This window comes from Myxine glutinosa, chromosome 2 (assembly GCF_964187855.1).
Source record: "Myxine glutinosa chromosome 2, kmMyxGlut1.1, whole genome shotgun sequence".
NCBI classification, from domain to species: Eukaryota; Metazoa; Chordata; class Myxini; order Myxiniformes; family Myxinidae; genus Myxine; species Myxine glutinosa.
In genome coordinates this window covers 257,749,767-257,771,067 of record NC_136262.1, presented here as the reverse complement: position 1 = coordinate 257,771,067, position 21,301 = coordinate 257,749,767, and the positions used below count along the sequence as shown (strand labels likewise).

Here is a 21,301-nt window from a genome sequence, read left to right as displayed (position 1 = left end):
TCAATTTAACATCTTTGACACATTTTTCTATATCTTCCACCGAAGTAGAGATTGATTGAAATTTGTCTTTTGTGTTTTGAAACATTGTATTTATTAGCTAATAAACTTGTGTTTAGTTTCAGTAAAATTTACTATATAAATATTGTTATGGACCGCGGATAAGGATGTTGATTTGCCGAGCGGATGGCACCGCGGCCGAACAGTTACCCCGACTAACCCGATTCCCGAACGTTGGCCGGATCGCGCCACAGATATTCAATATGGAAAAGACAAAAGCGACACGGATGTGAAGGAGAAGAAGACAGAAGTAGGGAATACGAATATAATTTATTTACTATTTACAACCAAAAGTAACCAAGGAAGAAGGAAAGATAATAAAATAATGTACAGAAGATATTAGAGACACAGTGCAACGCTAGCTTACCTACAGTCTTAATTAACCCAGGGACAGAACAAACAAGGACAGACTCACGCGGGGAATGATGATAGGACTGGCAGGAGGTGGATGGCTGGAGGGAGAGGAAGGTCCACGGATACTGCAGCACGATCGGCGCGTTTGGCAGCCGCCGTTCCTTCGCGGCCCCGCTCAAAACTGCCGTCAAGGCCCCAAGCTGCTGTGTCTGAAGCTGCTGTGGCTGCTGCTGAAGCCGCTGCTGAAGCCGCCGCTGTTGCTGCTGTTGAAGCTGCCGCTGTTGCTGCTGTGGCTGCTGCTGCTGCTGCTGCGTGGATGGCACGTGCTTTCTCCAGGACTCGTCTGACTCGTCTGGTCCAACCACTCAACTCAACAACTTGCACGTCTCCCTGTCCAACCACTCTTTCTCTCTTGGTCCAACCACTCAACTCAACCACTCCACGTCTCCCTGTCCAACCACTTGCACGTCTTCCTGTCCAACCACTCAACTCAACCACGTTCTTGCTTCTTGCGCGCGCGCTTTTATAGCGCCTCAGGCGATCAAGCCGCCGGCCTTCAGGACACGCCCATCGGTCAGCTCGCCTCGGCCCTGATTGGTCGGCACGGCCCTCTGGCTCCGCCCTTGATGACGATGGGCGGGCACGCCCTTCTTCCCCAAGCTGAGCACATGCTTAATGGCGGCTTTGGGGCGAAATCAGCAACCCACAGCTGTAGCAAACCTGGCAAACTGCCCAGTGCAGTTGGCAATGGAGGCTTGGAGGGGATGTAATTGGCAATTGAGGCTTGGCAATGACGCAGTTGGAAATGGAGGTTTTGGGAATAGGAATGAAAGGGAATCTATCTTATTTCACTTGGTGCAATGGAGTGTCATCTTAATGGAAGACAAGGCCTTACCCTAATACACATAATAAAGATATAACTATTGAACAGGGGTATTATGGTGTCCTTCATGTATGCTTTATAGAACTAACTACGGGAACGCCCTTTTGACCTTTATACAACCACAAACGGAGGGAGGAGGGGCGATATTTTCAACAACCTTTTACAACAACAATAAATTTTAAAAAACCATTCTCATATCCACAACAATATGATAGAAGGATATTTAGAATTTCCAGACTCTCCATATGATAAATTAGAGAATTGTCCGGCTTGTGATAGAGTGGGGCTTAATGATGAGGATTCATACAAACAATGTTTATTCTGTGATTATCTTCTAATTAATGATAATAATAAAAAATATATATATATATAACTCTTTTAAATTAGAACCAAAAATGAATTACTTTACAAGATTAATAAGAGAAATGAATGTTAAGTATTATGATGATAATACACCATTTCTTACAAGGGAAGAGACTATTTGTATTGAGGAAATGTATAAGGGTTTAATGATATTTATTATTCAAAATAATTTTAATGGAAATGTTAATACAAGATACTATATAAATAAAATAATGAATTATTTTGAAATTAAACCTGAACTCAGGATAAAATATAGAGTTTCTAAAATAGCTCAAAAAAAGTTAGATGACTTGATTTCCATATATATAAATGAATGATTTTTTACCCGTTTGGGAAAATAAGATAAAATTTAATAACCATAAAAATATTCCAAATTCATTGAGATGTCTAATAGTTGGTTCAAGCGGATGTGGAAAAACCTGTTTACTTTTAAAGATGCTCCTTCGTCCTCATTTTTTAGATTATGATAATTTAATAATTTTTACAAAGTCAAGTTTTCAACCCGAGTATCAACTACTCTCACAAGGTTTTAATGCGGGTCTTAAAAAGGAAGACATTATCGGTTTATTTAAACTTCAAAACAAACTAAATGATTTTAACATTGAGGATATACTACAACTATTTTGTGATACACAGAAACCGAAACCAAAACCCATAACTTGTATTCTCAGTGATAATACGGATGATATACCTTCACCTCAAGATTTAGATAAATCAAAAAAGAACCTCGTTATCTTTGATGATTGTGTTAATGAGAGAAACCAAACAGTAATGGATAGCTACTATACAAGAGGGAGCCATTCTTCTTGTAATTGTATTTATCTTAGTCAATCATATTTTCAACTCCCTCGACGCTCAATAAGAAACAGTGCCAATACTTTTATTTTATTTTAGTTAAATTCAATAGATGTAAATAATTTTTGGAGAGATAATTGCTCTACGTTATGTAGTAAAAAAGAATTTGAAAATTATATGAAACACACGATTGGAAAATATAAATATATTGTTGTGAAACAAGATGAGATACTAACTGATATTTTACACACATAAATGATAACTATTATTATTAATCTTGTGGGTAAATCTGCTTCAGGAAAGAACTTTCACAAATCTAAACTCTTGAATAGTAAAAATGAAAAGATTGTAAGTTTTTTTTAAAAACACCCTATGATTCGTTTTGTGAGTACTACAACCAGAGCAAAGCAACCAGGAGAAGTAGAAGGGAAAGATTATTACTACATTTCAATGGAGGAACGAACATATGCGATTGAGGAACAAAGGTCAAATATTTGAGGAGGTCTCTCTTGGTTCTACAAAATATTCACATTGTAAGAGTGAGTTAAATAAAGTAAAATCTAATGGTCTTGGGATTTTAGAAACTAATCCTGAAGGAATGAGACAAATTATTAAACAATTGTGTGTTAATGGAGTTAAGATTTTATCATTCGGTTTTGATATCGATGAGGAGACTCAACGCAAACGTATGAAAAGCAGAGATACAAGTATTAGTGAAGAAGAAATAACAACTCATATTAATACCAATAAAGAATTTGATGAAATATTTAAAGAAAAGGATTTATTTCAACACATTTACTATAATGATGAAGAAAAGGAAAATTTTCCCATTGACCTTTACAATTCATTAAATGATATTTTTCAATAAATAAATACAGAAAATGAATACCGAAGAAAGAGCAAGAAAGTTTAAAGAACATCAAGAGTTGGTTTCAAAAGTTGTAAAACAACAGGAAGAGATAAAGAAGAAACGGAGACAAAAACTAACTGGTGAAGAAGCCTTTGAAAGAAAACAAGAGAAAATTTTTAAACCACTTTAAAAAACTCAACAAACGATTTCACCTCCAGTTCCCACTTCCCACGTTAGAATTTATTCCAAAAAAACTTCAGATGCTTAAAGATTTTAGTCAAATGACAGAGCAAGAACTTGGAGAATTAGAATATGATGATGATGGATTATTTCGGAAACTTGAGGAGGTAAATCAACCCCCTAATTATGTTGTGGAAGCTCTTCAAAACAATGAATATTCGGCAGGTTCAAAAACCAGAGCAGGTCTCATTCCAACAGAAGAACCAGCACAGTTCCATCTTGTGAAAGAAAAGTTATTGATATTTAATGATAAATTGGTGTTCTTAAGTTCTGCTCAACCAAATGTTGAATTAACTCCAAGATTAATGTTTCTTCTAACAAACTCTGGATTCAGCGGTTCAAAATATTTTGAGGAACCACTTGATATGGAAAGAGAGGAAGATAGGGTATATATTGATTGACTAAACTCACTTGATTATGGAGTTTCTGTTGCTGGTAAAAGTAAGAAGAATGAGAAGGAGAAACATATTATTGATGCTTTAAGTAAGCTTGGTTCGGGTGTTAGCTTTCTTCCAAATGACCCATCACAATTAGTTAATAGACTATTATTGTTGTTAGGTAGTAAGAAGGCTGGAAACAACAATTGTTTTAATGAAACATCCGCCATTTTAGACCAGTTGATGAATATGAAAATAATTAATAAATATCAATACAAAGATATTTTATTAGATATTAAATAAGATGAGAAGCACAATTCTTAGTTTTACTTTCACAACGAGTGATTACACAGCTTCATTCCCTTACCCACTACAACTTGACCCCACAAAAGAATATGAGGCTTCTTTATTGTCGATGGAAACTTATAATACACTTTTTAATATCACAGAGAAAAACAACAAGTTTAGTTATAATCCAGGAAGTGGATATAAAACTATAACCGTTTCACCCGGAGCTTACGAGATTTCTCGAATATCTTCTGAAGTCTCTCGACTTATGAAAGAACAAGGTGATGAACCAAAAAATATTGTAATAGATATTCAAAAACACACTTCAAAATCAACTATTATACTTAAAAATAATTATTAAGTTGATTCCACGATTGAAAAATCGTTTAGAGAGCTATTGGGTTTCTCTTCAAAAAAGATTGAAACGAACGGGACGTTTTACAGTGATAATGTCATTCAAATATCCTCCGGTATAAATTCAGTATTAATTCATTGTGATTTGATTGATGGTGCTTATAACGATGGAATAAGAACAAATACAATATTTTCATTCAGCGCATACTCAACCCCGATTGGTTATAAATTTAATATGGAACCAAAAAATCTTGTCTATTTACCTGTGTCAGGAAAAACCATATACAGAGTAAATTTTAGGATAACCGACCAAGATAATCGTATGATATCCTTTAATGATGAAATTATATCCATCAGAATTCACCTACGTGAAGTTTTTCAATAAATAAATAATGGTTATTGTGAGAAAACACGAGTTGGGAAAATATAAAATAATTACAGGGGATGGGATGTTCCTTTCACCATACTATAAGGGTGAAGGTATGTTTCTTGGTAGAGGATACTATAAACCAAAGAGACAACGGGGTGTGGGACATCAATTCAGAAATAAAGGAGATGGGATAATTGATACTCTAATGGGTATTGGTTCAACCATCCGCATAATCTTTTATTGGTTCAACTGCTTCTGCCGTGGGCTCAGTTGCGGGTGCTATAAAGAGTATAAAAGATGCTCAAAAGGAGTCTCATAAATTACAAGCAATCAAAGAAATTAAAAAAGGTAAAACTCAACTATCTTCACAAGAACGACAAAAAATCATTAAAATACTTGGGTCAGGGTTTCAACAATTTTAATGCTATATAAATACAAGTATGGAAACAATTGATAGTATCTATGATTTGCATGATACGATTATCATTTCAAACTCCACTAAAAAGGAAGACTATTTTAAGGTAAATGCTAAAACAGGAACAGACTGGAATTCAAACGGCACAAAAAGTTTTGAAATAAATAATCAACAAACTTACTTGAATATAGCTGATAGTTTCTTGCTGTGTAAATTTAAATTCACTAAGGCTGCGAATAATACTAATGCTACACTCGTAAATGATTTCTTCTGGAAAATGTTTGATAGTGTCCGCCTGTATATTGGAACACAAGAGGTTGAAGCGGTTGATTATGTCTCTGCTACATCTGAAATGATGAAATTTACACTATATTCGTTTAGTGATAGAATGGGTGAGGGAGCTGTTGAAGGTTTTATTCCTGATATGTCAACGGGAACAAATGCTGACCCTGGTTATAGTCAAAGGAAGTCAATGTATAATGATACAAAAGCAGAGAATAGTTTTACCGTAGCAGTACCTCTGAAAGGTATATTTGGATTTTGTGATTGTGATAAAGTTTTGTATGGTCTTAAAATTAGATTTCAACTACAAAGGAATGATAATGTAAATAGGTTGCTTTTTGGGGCTCAAAATGCTTTTGGAGACAACAATAAATTTGTTATTAATGATTTGTTTTGGTATATCAGTGAATATACTCCTAATCTTAAAACGGAAGAGATGTTAAATAGAAGACTTAACTCAAAGAAACCACTAAATGTATCATACCTTAAAAGAAGATGTCAACACGTTAAACTGGAACACACTACCTACACTTGGAATTTGGGTGTTTTGGCAGGAAAACCACGATACCTATAGCTCATTTTTTAAAAACCAGATGGAGATGAAGGTACTGATAAGAATAATGCGCTGAGTGATAATGCTAAGGTGAAACAACTTCGGGTTTCTCTTGATGGTACATTTTACCCACGAGATAGATTGGAAATTGATTGGGAAAAAAATGATTATGCGGAAGCCTACAAGTCTTACCAAAAGGTGTGTGAAAGCAACGGTAATAATGATCCTATTTTGGATATGGTTGCGTTTCAAAAACTTTATACAATCTACACAATTGACCTGAGTTCTCAAAAGGAAACTATAAAGTCTAATAGAGTGGATACTTCTCTATACATTGAAAGAGGGGAGAGTGAAGAAGTTGATGCTTATTGTTTGCTTTTGGAAGAAACAGAATTACAGATTAATACAGATAATGGTGTTATGATTAATATCACATAGGTTTTTTCTCATAAATAAATGAGTAGGAAAGAACCAGTCCATGTTAATCAAATCAATCTTAATAAATTAACATCTTGTATTCAAAATCAAAAGCCTTGTATTATAAATGTTAATTCAATTCAAAGAAAAGGAGCAGTAAGAATTGATGTTTTACTCACAAGAGAGCAGGTGAAAACACTAAATGATGTTGGATCACTTAAAATTAAAATGACAAAACCAATGTTGAAGAAATATTCAATACAAGAGGGAGGATTTCTCCCGTTTCTAATTCCTTTATTTGCTGGTTTAAGTGCGGCGGGAGCATTGACTGGTGGTATTTCAGCAGCGGTAAAAACTGCTAACGAAAGGAAGGCACAACTAAAAGCTCAAAAAGAATTGGAAAGACATAACAAGGAGTTGGAGAAACAAATTAGTGGAAGTGGTGTAATTGTAGATTTTGCTCAAAAACTTGAAAGTCTACCTGATAAAGCTAGATTGTTGGTTGGAGATATGCTTTCCTCTATCGCTCAAGCGGGTGTTAAACTAACTAAACGGGGTAATGGATTGTATCTTTCTCATAAATAAATGGATAAATGGTTTAAACAATTTGGAAATAATACAACGTCAAATATAGAACTAGCTAAGTATTGTAAAACACTAAAAATTGATAATGTGGTTATTTGTATGAGAGATGAATTAATACATATAAATAAGAATACAAAGAATATTATTATGAATTTAGACACACAGAATGGTTCTCATTGGGTTTGTATTCATAATAGTCAGGATAAATATTATTTTGATAGTTATGGTATGCCACCACCTGTTGAAGTAATACAATTCTTACAGAATGGTGTTTATCAAACATTTCAAGTTCAAGAAATTAATTCTAAATGTTGTGGTCAATTATGTTTATATGTATTATTTCAACTCAACAATAATGAAAATTTTTATGATATCATTTTAAATCTAATATAAATGACTTATGTTGGAAAAGATGGTTCTATCTTTGGAGAATCCTCTCAGGATATTGATTTATCAAATTATTATACAAAGGCACAGGCTGAACGACAAAAATATAGTACAGTATAAGTAAAAATATTAATATGAAGAATACTTATAAATTAATCAATTATCCAAACCCTACAGATGCGAATGACTCAATTAGATTCAGTGATTTATCACAATATATATTTTTAAAGAAAACAGCACGTTTTGTTAAACAAGTAAAATTTACAACCACAACACCTGGTTATACTGACCATACACCTTTCCTCATTGAATTTAACTACCTGCTTACAATTGAATTTTATAAAGAAGGACATATAGTTAATATGCGAATTAATAAATGGGGGTATGATATGCCTGATTTAGGGTATAATTGGTATTTTTCAATAAACTTAGAAGACCTACATTATTTGAATCAGTCTCGTAAAGAAGAATATTATCCGCTTGGCGAGGATAAGGATTTATGTGGAAGTACAATTAGTAAACAACAAATACATGATTTTAAGAAAAGAAAAATATATGATAGTATAGCGATGGTTAGCATGACAAAGAAGGAAGGTAATGAGATAAGGATAGAAAGCCGAGGAATACAAACCGATTTGGTAGTGGGAAGATGGGGTGGTATTACCTGTCATAATATTAATCTCACATATATTTCTGATACATAAATGGCAGGAAGAAGACTACAAGAGAATTAAAATTTTTGTATTCAAGTATACCTACAAGAAAAGGGTGCTCAGTATTACATACCTTATGATTTGGAGCATATACATGGGAATTTTGTCATAAAAAACTGGCCTTATACTGATATTGCTAAACCCACAAATAGAGACTTGTTTAAAATATTAAATAAAAATGAACTTCTCAAAGTTATGAAATATAAAACTCTTTTAGAAATCATCAACAAATCTTATTGGTATCCTATTATGAGAAAAATAATTATAGATACAAGAATATCTCAAAATCCAGATGAGTATATGTATAATATTCTTTGGGGCTCAAACTCAAGGGTAGCAAGGGATGAGGAAGGAGTTGAAGAAGAGAAGGAGGAAAGAGAGAAAAAGGAGGAAAGGGAGAAAAAGGAGGAGGAAAGGGAGAAAAAGGAGAAGGAGGAGAGGGAGGAAAGGGAGAAAAAGGAGGAGGAGAGGGAGAAAAAGGAGAAGGAGGAAAGGGAGAAAAAGGAGAAGGAGGAAAGAGAGAAAAAGGAGAGGGAGGAAAGGGAGAAAAGAGAGAAGGAAGAGAGGGAGGAAAGGGAGAAAAGAGAGAAGGAGGAGAGGGAGCAAAAAGAGAGGGAGGAAAAATATAAAAAGATGGAAATCAGTGAGATTCGTAAAAGATTGAGTGTATTACAGCAAATAAATCAATCTCAACGCACCGAAGAGGAAAATAAAGAATTAACGACTCTTACTAAGATAATGATTTTTAAAATGGTTGAGATGAGTTCAGCGAGGAGATTTAAACGAGAAAGTGGTGAAGAAGAAGAAGAAGAAGGAAAAGATTATGTGGTTGATGATGTTGGTGTTATTGACTTTAGTTAGTTTTATTTGTAAATAAATGGAGGAGAGAGTGAAGGCATTCCTTAGGATTCTTTATGTTTTCAAAATAAAGATTGAAATGTATATGTTAAAAACCAAAAAGGTTTTGATACTCTGTCGGAATTTTTCTGATAAATAAATATGAGTTATTGTCTCAAATGTAAAAAGAAAACTAAATCTAAAAATATCTCATGTTAAAGCTAAAAATAATAGAGTTTATCAAAAAGGAATGTCAAGTGTGTGGCTCTAAAAAGTGCCAATTCATCTCTCCTAAAAGTGGAGGAGACATACAAAAGTTTCTGTCAGGAAGTAAATTTACAACAACTGGAATTCCAGGGGAATTACACCTTCCAGGCTATTCTTTCTGTGGTCCAGGAACAAACTTGGATAAAAGATTAGATGAGGCTGACAATCCTAAACCTTGGTCTAAACCTATAAATAGGGTTGATGAAGTGTGTATGAAGCATGATATTGCTTATGGGAATACCACTATATTGGATGAAAAACATGAAGCAGACAGAGAAATGTTGTATAATTTGTCTTTGATACGAAATCCTACGTTGAGAGAGAAAGTTGATCGGTTTATTGTGAAAAAAATGATAAGTGCTAAATTGAAACTTGGTCTTGGTTATTCCCCAAAAAACTATTAAACTCCAATGATGTCATCAAGACTGAGGAGCTTTTGGCTAATGAATTACATAAACCTATAATCACAAAGTTTAAAAGAAGGAAAGTTTATTCTAAATACACCGAACCACATATGGTCCGCTGATTTAATCGAACTAAATAATGATAAGGGATACAGGTATGCTTTAACCGTTATTGATTTGAGGAGTAGATTTGCCTGGGTTGTTCCTTTGAAAAACAAAAGAGGTAATACTCTTATGTTAGCTTTCAGTGGAATATTTAGTAAAAGTAAAAGAAAACCAAAGAAGTTATGGACTGACGAGGGAACAGAGTTCTATAACAAAATATTTATGAAATTTCTTAAGGGGGAGGATATTAAATTATACAGCACCTTTAATGAAGGAAAGGCAGTTGTTATTGAGCGTTTTAATCGCTTTGAAAGAGAAACTATATAAAAAATTCACACAACTCGGTTCTCAACAATGGGTATATTTAATCCAGAATATTGTAGATAATTACAATAATACAGTTCATTCATCAACAAAATCAAAACCATCAGAAACATTTACAAAATTAGAATATGAAAAGGAGATTAATTTGAGAAAGCCCAAGTTCAAAGTTGGTGATATTGTAAGAATATATAGATGGAAAAGCCATTTTGAGAAAGGTTATACAAAGAGATGGACTAATGAATTATTTAAAATTGTTGATGTAATGGATACAGTCCCTTGGACTTACAAATTATATGATATGTATGGGGAAGAAATCTTGGGTTCATTTTACTCACAAGAATTACAAAAAACACAAGTAAGCAGATGATACCCTTGAAAATAATAAATAAATAAATAAAATGTAATGGGGATACGTTCTTGAGATCTGTGAACCCCAAACACAGAATCCCTCAACTTTTCAGTTGGGGCTTAACTTTTGTGTGTGTGTATGTGTGAGTGAGTCATAATAATATACAAACCCTAACCCAACCCCATCCCCTAACCCAACCCCTTCCCTAACCCAACCCATCCCTAACCCAACCCCATCCCTAACCCAACCCCATCCCTAACCCAACCCCATCCCTAACCCAACCCCATCCTTAACCCAACCCCATCCCGAACCCAACCCCATCCCGAACCCAACCCCATCCCTAACCCAACCCCATCCCTAACCCAACCCCATCCCTAACCCAACCCCATCCCTAACCCAACCCCATCCCTAACCCAACCCCATCCCTAACCCAACCCCATCCCTAACCCAACCCATCCCTAACCCAAACCCCATCCCTAACCCAACCCATCCCTAACATTCAAAATCCCAACCCTAACCCAACCCCATCCCGAACCCAACCCCAACCCTCACATTCAAAATCCCACCCTAACCCAACCCCATCCCTAACCCTCACATTCAAAATCCCACCCTAACCCTAACATAATCTTTTTTTCTTCTTTTTTAAAATACGTATTTCTTTTTCTTTTTTTCCTCTTCTTCCAATTCTGTCTTTCAAGGCTTTCAAGTTTGAAGAAGTAGAAATGGGAAGAAAGAATTTTACAGCATTTTCTTCCTCGAACTTTCTTGATATTGCTTAAATCAAGCGTCATTAAACAAAGAACATTGTTCATTGCTTTAGAATCCAAAGAGTCTCCAAGATGGACCCCACAGGTAGAGTCTCCAAAATAAAACCAACTTTCCAAGTTCCCAAGGTATAACCACATTCCTGTTGAGCCTCCAAGATAGGTATCACATTCCGAGTCATCAAAACAAAACCCCCATTCCGAGTGTCCAAAAATATAACCATCTTTCCAAGTCTCCAAGGTAGAACCACAATTTTCAGAAATATTGGGGGTTTCCGTGATAAGTCTCACATAGTATAACTGCGGACCATCAGGGAGAATTCCCGTTTCCAAATTTTTTAGGGTTTCTATGATGTGTCTCACATAGTATAACTGCGGACCATCAGGGAGAACTCTCCTTGCCCAATTTTTTAGGGTTTCTATGATGTGTCTCACATAGTATAACTGCGGACCATCAGGGAGAATTCCCGTTTCCCAATTTTTTAAGGTTTCTATGATGTGTCTCACATAGTATAACTGCGGACCATCAGGGAGAACTCCCCTTTCCCAATTTTCAGAAATTTGTGGGTCTCCAATGTATGGCTTGTATTCTGGCTCATCAAGGTAGAACTTGTTCAGTGGGTTTTGTTTTGATAACTCACAATAACTGTCATCATGGTAGAACTCTTTTTCAGGATTTTGTGGATCTCCAAGGTATAACTCTTTGGCTGGGTCATCAAGGTAGAACTCGTTCTGTGGGTCTTGGTTGTTCAAAATGTCTTCAAACAAAAAAAAACTTTATCCCAAGTTGTGTTAAAAGCAGAATTTTCATTTCGTATCTCAGATACAATTTCCTGTGGGAGAAAATAACAATGTATTAATTTAATACAATATTTTTAATTGTATAAATCACGCTCTATGAATATTAAAATAAACTTTGTTAACTCTTACACGAGTCTCATCTAAAAAAAAAAAAAAAAAATTAAATTAATAATTAAATAAATAAACAAACTTACCTCCATTGATAAGAGGTTCGAGTCCAGTTCATCAATCTGAAGGTTGAGTTCTACACAGGTAGTAGGACTCCAAGGAATAGCAAAGTTATCCCATTCCATTTCGGCATAGTAGTCCATTCTCAAGTGAAGTAGAAAGCGTGTTTGAAAAAGCCTGTGTGGTCGGTGCCTTTTATAATGACTGGGTGTGTCATTTCCTGTGGAAATTCCCTGGGCATGTCTTAACTGGAAATGATGTGATGGAAATTCCCTAAAAATGATGTAATGTCTTAACTGAAAATGATACAATGGCAGAGTTTATAAAGTGGGTGGGGCTTAGAAAAAAGTGGGCGGGGCTTAGCAAAAAGTGGGCATGACTTAGCAAAAGTGGGCGTGGCTTAACAAAAAAGTGGGCGGAGCTTAACAAAAAGTGGGCAGAGCCGACCAAAAAGTGTGTGGCACTGGAGGCGCTCAAACAAGAACATTGAGGGAGGTTTATCATTTAATCTTAACTCAGTTAAAATATCTTAATAAAGAACCAAACTCAAACATCTTTTTTGTTAATGTATTCGATGGTGATGGTAGTGGTAAAATAATTAAATTATTTCCCACACATAAACAAATATTTGTAGGATCATTGTTTGAGTGGTCTACTCGGGATCATTGATATTAAGAGAGTGAGAGGGAGCAAATATGCGTAGAATCATTGTTTGAGCGGTCTAATGAACAACATTGAGAATAAGAGTATGTCAAAAGGCTAAAAGGTTCGTAAAGAAAAGGGTGGGAGAAATAGAGGTGTTAAGGGGAAATGAGGGTGAGAGAAAAATTAACATGTAAGTCAATGGGAAAATGAGGGTGGTCCAGGAACAACATTATTATCCAACTCATGTCTTCTGGTACTGTGGCCAAATAGCTCTACCTTTGACTCATCTGTCCAGAGCACATTGTTCCAGAAGTGCTGGTCTTTGCCAAGGTGTTCATTGGCAAACTTTAGTCTTGCCCTGATGTTCTTTCTGGACAGCAAAGGTTTCCTCCTGGCACACCTCCCATATAGATCAAATTTGTGCAGCCTCTTTCTAATGGTAGACTCATGCACTTTGACATCAACAGTGGCAAGAGCTACCTGTAGGTCCCGTGATGACATTCTGGGGTTCTTAAGGACTTCTTTCAGCATCTTGCAGTCTACTCTCGGGCTGAACTTGCTGGGTCGGCCTGGCCTGAACAAGTTGGCAGTTGTTTGGAATCTTCTCCACTTGTAGATGATCTTCCGGACAGTCGAATGATTAATTTCAAATTGTTTGGAGATCTTTTTAAATCCCTTCACAGACTCGTCGGCATCTATAACCTTCTTTCTGAAGGCCTCAGAGAGCTCTTTTGATCTCGGCATGGTGACGCCGCACACTTCAACAACAAAGAGCAAAACAAACTAAATGTCTGAGGTTTAAATAAGACAGGTTCCTCCAAGATCCTCTTTAACGATGTTCTAATCATTTGCACCTGAGCTGGTGCACCTGATTCTAATTTTAGGTATTTGAAGTCGTGATAAATGTAGGGGTGTACTTACTTTTTCCACATGCGAAATTTGCATTTATGTTTATTTAAATTATACAATGGACTGAATGAATGAATGAATGATCGTTTTAAGGCCATTTTCCCCCGCTAGAGTGGGGGTTAGCCTTGCGGGCCCCATGACAATCATGGTTCCCTGTTTGAGGCAATGTTTTTATGGCCGGATGCCCTTCCTCGCGCCAACCCTGAGTCACCTCTTACGATGCGCTGGGATACGGTGTACCTATTCTAAACCGGGGTACACACCGGGATCATTCACCCAGCAAGCTGGTACTCAATTTGCCGACCTCGGAAGGATGACAGGCTGAGTCAACCCCCGTGGTGTTAATTCAGCGATCGACCGGGATTCGAACCCAGGATCCGAGGATCCCAAGCCGGCACACGCTAAGCCAACACCAGGCTAGATATACAATGGACAACAAAATGTAAATGTTTCATGACATTTGTTATATTATATCACCTTTATCTATCAATATTGCTGAAATGAAGATCAAATAGCTGTATGTTGAAATCTGTTGAAAAAGTCAAAACTTTACATAGGGTGTACTTACTTTTTCACGTGACTGTAGGTTGGAGAACAGTAAAATGGACGTATTGGATATAATTCCCAACCGCCGTTCATTACTTGATATGGATGTGTGTATGTGTGTGTGTAGCCATTCTTCTCAGATGGCCGAACGGATCTTCAAACTTTCAGAGGTTCACCAGCGAGTGCCAGGGAGTGTTTTAGGCAAAAAAAAAGAAAAATATATATTGAAATTTTTGAAAAAAAAAAGTTGAATTTTAATTTAAAATCGCTGTATAGTGCCTAAGCCTTTGTGTTGATGTGAAGGGTAATATTAAATGATCCCCAACCCCATTCCTTAGTGGGTATAGGGAACTATTTTAGGCCCCTACACAAAACAGAAAAAACAATATTCGATTTCTTCAAAATACCAACAGGATTAGAACAGCACCGGGCAACACCGGGTACCCCTGGTAATATTTAATGCATGACACACGTTGCATAGAATACAATGCAAATGTACTGTTCCTCATCTTTAACATTTTCTTGTATCTGAAAGTCCATATAATGTATAGCCACACCTGAGAGCACAATTAAGCAAGACTGATTTTCTTTGCTGCAAACTCTGATGCCTTTGACTCGATGTGCTGCCAAAAACCGGTGCAACCAACGAAGCCTGTGAGAAACAAAAAAATTTGGCAAAAACACCAACACTGCGCCCGTCATTGCACGTGAGCATGCCATCTGTGCCTGTACGCATGCCCACACAATCCTTGCGAACACGCACGCCCCACACCACACAGGCCGTCCTTGCCAATGTGCATGCCATCTTCCCTGGACAGGATGTCTCTGACAAATTATGTGTTTAGGCACACACAGTCTCCTCCTCAAGGACACAGTCCTTGCTCGGACACACACCCCTACACAGAAAATCCTTGACAAGTGCATATCATGCGCAGAGACAAACTAACTTAGACAACCATATGTTAACATGGAGGTGGTATCTGTCATACCCTAGCTCCTTGTAAACAGCCAGATGGTGCAACCTGTGGAGAAGCCATTTCATCAGATTCATAATGAACTCTGCCCTCCAACAAGTTTGTGATCGTCACGTCGACACACCCTGTTTGTGCTGTAAAGAAAAAGGACACCACTATTACGAGACAAACTTATTAACTAACTTGAACATAAAACATAAACTTCATAAGATCTAACATCGTAAAGCCAAACAAACCCCCTTCCCCTTATTTCATGAAAGCAAAACATTTTTTTTCACGGATAAGTCCTTATGCTGTTTTGTTGCACTGTTCAGATATATTGTCTCCATATTACCGATTCCCTTTTCCATACATTACAGAAAAAATGAAAGGTGAAAGGTTCAACTGAAAAAAAAAATAATAATAATAATAATAATAATAATAATAATAATGATAATAATAATTATATATATATATATATACATGTATATATATATATATATATATATATATATATATATATATATAGATATATATATATATATATATATATATATATATATATACAGTGGAACCTTGACTTACGAGTTTAATTCGTTCTGTGACCGAGCTCGTAACTCAAATTGCTCGTATCTCAAATCAAATTTCCCCATTGAAATGCATTGAAATGCTATTAATCCGTTCCAGCCCGCCAAAAACCACACCAATTTTTTTTTAAATATACAGTATATATAAAAATATCTCGCGCTTTATATTTCACCTGTATGCAGCATACAAGTTGGCAGGATGGCCTGGACTGGAGGTACGCACACTTGACTCTAAAGTCTAAACTGTCCAGCCTGGGTTTGAATCCCGACCCAGCTATAACCTGTCATGGGTGAATCACAGGCAGGGTGATTCATCAATGGGTGTACCGCTAAACTGGGCGCCCCGTTTGCGTCCCATTAGTTGTTGGATGTTAAGGATCTCACCGTGTTTTCCACAAAGAGAAGGCGAGCTATCGCCGGCACTCTGAACAAGTTGACGGCAGAGATACTGTACTTGCACGGCAAGATAACCACGTGTCGCACGATCTCTTGTCATGGTCCACAAGATTATCACAGAGAGGTGCAGCTTCCAGCGTTTCGAGATCTGATCCAGGCCTATCCAACGAGACCGGTCCCAGCGTTCTAGGCCCGGTGGTTGTCTCAGACGGACCCGACAACGGCAGTGTTCGTTTTAACTCGATTCGATTCGAGCGCCGACGTGCCGGCGAACAAAACCGGTCATATCTTTTTAACGCGTGGCTCGATTTTTACAAAATAAACTTTTTCTTGAAGGTCTGAACCGTGCGCTCAAAACGATACCGAGTTTGACCCTGAGAGAGCCGTTTTGCGCCGGCAAAGGCGCCTTGTGTGACGTGAGGACCATGTCGTGCTGCATAGATTATCATAAATTATCATATCATTATCGGCGGCGCGTTCCGTGACTATGCAGCGCTATACGATAGAGATACTGTACGTGCACGTCAAGATAACCACGTGACCGGAACCCACCTGGCGGCGTAAACTCAAAATAACCGAAATGCGAAAACTAAAATGCAGCGCTATACGTCAGAGATACTGTACGTGCACGGCAAGATAACCACGTGACCGGGTGGCGAAAGCTCGTAACTCGGATCTCGGCTCGCATCTCAAAGCAATAAACTGCCAGAGTGACGGCTCGTATCTCGAAAAACTCGTAAGTTGGGGCACTCGTAAGTCAAGGTTCCACTGTATATATATTGTTACGGACACGACTTAGATGTTGCTTGACCGAGCGGAATGGCCGCCGTATTCGCACAGTTTACCCGATTACACTCGAACGTTGGCCGAATCGCGCTACGCTAAATCAATGAAGGAAAGGACACAACGGCTGGGATTAAGGCAACGACACAAGGGGTACAGTTCTCAAGACCTCCGGAGGAGGATATAATATTGGTTATGCAGAACGGTTAGATTACACGGCAAGAGGTAAAGCACAGCAAGATGGGCACTTATACACGGTCTTATCTTATTCCCGACAGACCACAGACAAACGGGACAAGACTGACTTACACGGGGATTGATGGCAGGGGAGGGCAGGCAGTCGATAGCTCAAGGTGCACCTTGGCTCAGGGGCAGAATCGACCCGGTCCGGTCCAGAGATACGGGGAGGTATCGTCGCGCTGGAGGTGGCGTCCTTTTCTCTCCAAGCTGAGGCGCATCTGACGTCACCTCCGTCTTCCTGTGCATGTCCAGCGGGGAGTGACACGCCCTCGGCTCGTTAGCTCCGCCCCAGATGGAATCGGTCCGCCGCTTCTTATTGGGTGCGGGGGGTTACCGGGCTCCGCCCTTGACGAGGAGCTGACAGTGAGCCCCTGCATGGTAACCCCGTCGGAGCACATGTTCAATGGCGGCTAACCAAGCCGGAGTGAGGACGCACACTCCCCGCGCCGCCGCTGCTGTTGTTGTAGTTGTTGTTGTACCATGAGGAAGAGCTGCGGGGAGGTATTGGGAGGTCCTAAACTTTCTAACGGTGCCATACAATCACATTCTGGTGCAACGAAGAGTCAGAATTAATGGAAACGAGTCCTTAACTGACATAGACTAAGAATAACTAGCAAGATGTCCTATAGTTGTCTACGTGAGATGCGGTGAACCTGGGTACGACATTTAATGGGGGAAAAAGGGGAAGGTCGGGGCTACAGAGTATTGTTTACAGATAATGGGACTAGGGAATGGGGGATTGGGGATAGTTGGGGAGTATTGGGGAAATAGGGGAATATTTACAAGCGGATATGGATGGAGGCCAAATCCCATATCCGCAACATTGCACCCTTCTCTACCTCGGGGCGTCCCGACCCGATAAATCTTTACCTACGTTAGTGTGGCACTCAGATGTAGTTCCCTCTACTATTAACTCAACCCTGAGTGCGACAGTTTTACAGATGTTCACAAATGAGTAAATATGTCCCCCTGCGACGTTGCACCCTTCTCCTCACAGAAACACACCCACAGGATAACCGAATCGCGGAAAGAATCCTCAAACTAAACATACAGCCGGTAGGGAGCATTATTTACACAAGACTACACTGATATTTACACTACGATCCAGGACCTGTTTTTGGAGGAACACATGCAGATGTTATGCATAGAGAGAGCACGCATGCCAGCATCGATACACCAACCCACGAGTGCCCTGTGGCCTTACGGCCTTTAATAATGTGCAGAGCACCCCATCCAAGCACCAAAAGCACCACCCCATAACACAGTCAGCACCATCCAGTGCACCAATAAAGTGTTCAACGTCACCGGTGGTGTCGCAGCCGGCCGATGTTCTGCCGCTGGTCTTGCCTTCCTGAAGTGCACTTGGCCTTCTGGCTTCTTTCAAAAATAAAGAAAGGCGCCAACCGCGTCCATTTCTGTATTGTGGCCGTCAGGGGGCCAACTAAAAGTGGTTCACCTGTATGGCATAGGTGCCACGTTGACCCATAGGTCCATCAACGGGTGGTGCTTGCCCGCAAGAGAACTGCGGTCCATGGTGGGCGGCCACAAAAATTGCGGTCCATATGGTGTATCGATCCAGGCAGCAAGCAGCGAAAGTACAGGCCCACAACTGCGGAGCCAGCACCTCTCTCTCCTCTCTCTCTGCCGCAAAGCCAGATCCTCGGAGGTGGGAGACAAAAGAAGAAGACAAGTGAGTAAGGTGGTAAGGGCGCAAAAGTGCACGCAATACAAGGTGATGCACACTGGGGGCACATGGGAACCAGGTGAGACAGGTACGTTCCTACCGTACGCCCCCCCCCCCCCCCCCCACCAGGTAACCTACATTGCCCCTCCCTTACCCCTTACTGTATCCACAAAACACAACACTACCCATAAACATCTACTTTACACATCAACAAACGTCCCTACTGTCTTCCCCGTTCCTCCCATAAACCAAATTCGTCTTCTCTCCCCTCCTAACCAATCAAATTTGCCATTTCCAACTCAACATCAAAATTTGCCATCTCCAACTCAACATCAAAATTTGCCATCACCAATTCATCATCAGTCCCTCCTAAGGAGGGAGAGATGGAATCACCCCAATGTCTCATCCACGTCGTGATGCGTCTCACAAATCCAACAGCAATTCTCCTTTCCTGCACACAGAACAAAGAAAACACAGGTGTGGAGTCATCATCACCACAGGTAAGTGGCTGCGTATGGTGCGACAGGTTCATCACTCCTAACTATTTCCTAAATGACTTTAACAACTTTACATTACCCGGGGTCTTTCCCTGCCAATCCATTGGCCAACTTACACTATGGGTTCTAAAAACCAATTCCCATTGACCAAACTGTGGTGCTTCTCAATTTGGGGTCTCACTCCCCCGATTCAACACTCGGTGCTCTCGCACAATTTCTGGGCTGTGACGTGTAGCTCTCCCAGCAGGTCTACCCACCTGCACACCTCCACCACTGCAGTTGCCTCCGAGCTTACCTGCTCCTTACCCTAACCTAACTAACCGGGGAAGGCCCTCTCCTGGCTCTGTCACCCCTTGGTGCCCTCTGGCACTGGGCTACCCGGGTCCGTCCTCCGGATCCTCGGGCCCCATCCACAACTACTACTACCGGCTCCCAGAGCCCACCTGCGGCCTCACCTGGCCGACATCCTCACAGTGGTGGAGTGCCCAAACCAACTACACACACTAACAGGCTACACGCCCAGCCATTTCCACAACACTAATGCACCCATCCACAATACCATTCTGTCACCCGGACCACAGATGCCAATATCCAACCACAATTTACCTATACCCTCTACCTAACACTTACACTACCCGCCCCGGGTACTCGTGAAAGGGGTCCACTCTTCCCCCATCCACACCTTCGCACCATGCACACCACTCCGTACCACTTACTCCAACTCTCTCCACACCACTCATTCTCTGCTCCATATATTCCACACACCTATACTTGCACACCTGTGCTCTCATACTTGGTGCCGCCTGCACCCTTCTTTCCCCAAGCGCATTCGCGCTGATCCACACACTCACTACTCATACACTGCTCCACACACCTGTTCAGTTGCACACCTGTGCAATCACACCTGGTGCCACCTGCACCCTTCTCTCCCCAAGCGCATTCGCGCTGATCCACAACACTCACTACTCATACACTGCTCCACACACCTGTCCAGTTCTCACACAGCATCATCTCATCTAACTACTCCCCTCTGAAACTTGCGCTTCCCAGTCGTCCCTTTAAATTATTGCGCTCCCTCGTCATTATCATCCCCTCTAATCTACCTGCGTCCCCACTACAGGTATCAGTCACTATCTAAACCTTAACGTTACCTAATGTCATCTTCTAGGTCCCTACACACGATATCCTAACCCACCCGGGCTAGTTTTCACTGCCATCAACCCCATAAGCTATAGCGCATTTGCCCCCATGTTTGTGAGGGATGACAGAGTTGCCATCCCACCACATCAGGCATCTCCCACTACCAATTTTGCACATCAAATTTCAACAAATCAAAAATTTGCCAATCACTACTCATCATCTGCCAATCATTACTGCCAATCCTTTGTCAATCATCAAATTTTGTTTTTTTCTAATTTTGGGTCCAAAACACTAACCTCATCACACAGTCTACTCACTAATGCCTCTCGGTGCGCCAATTCCTGTCCAAAGCCCGGCTTCGTAAAGCCAAGCCATGAATGCGGGTTGTGTTGTGCCAGCGGCTGGACGCGTCCGGCACTCGGTGCAGGGACGGGGGCTTACCTGGGCCGAGATCCCACGCACCACCCCGGCGTGGAGCCATCCAATGTCCCGATCTCGACCTGCCGGAATGCCTCAACAAAAAGTGGTCGCCATGACGACCCTTCCTATCGGGCTGCCCGCTCCGCCTAGTGGAGCCCGGACGCGGCCGTTCCACGCGAGGCCCAGCGTGGATCGCGCA

The 21,301-nt window shown here is 39.9% G+C and overlaps 1 protein-coding gene across 2 annotated transcripts in view; it reads right to left on the bottom strand.

Moving 5' to 3' along the window:
- AUP1 (AUP1 lipid droplet regulating VLDL assembly factor) overlaps positions 1-21,301 on the bottom strand; it is a 92,557-nt gene that overhangs the window by 25,987 nt on the left and 45,269 nt on the right. The window contains exons 10-12 of one of the 2 annotated variants that reach the window (XM_078772487.1): positions 15,392-15,510; positions 14,960-15,054; positions 14,409-14,563 (exon numbers count right to left, since the gene is read on the bottom strand). In XM_078772487.1, coding sequence (XP_078628613.1) covers positions 14,539-14,563; positions 14,960-15,054; positions 15,392-15,510 — 239 coding nt within the window. In that variant the 3' untranslated portion in view covers positions 14,409-14,538. Of the gene's footprint in view, positions 1-14,408; positions 14,564-14,959; positions 15,055-15,391; positions 15,511-21,301 lie in introns of those variants that run through there. The other variant, XM_068105832.2, reaches the window with a different exon arrangement.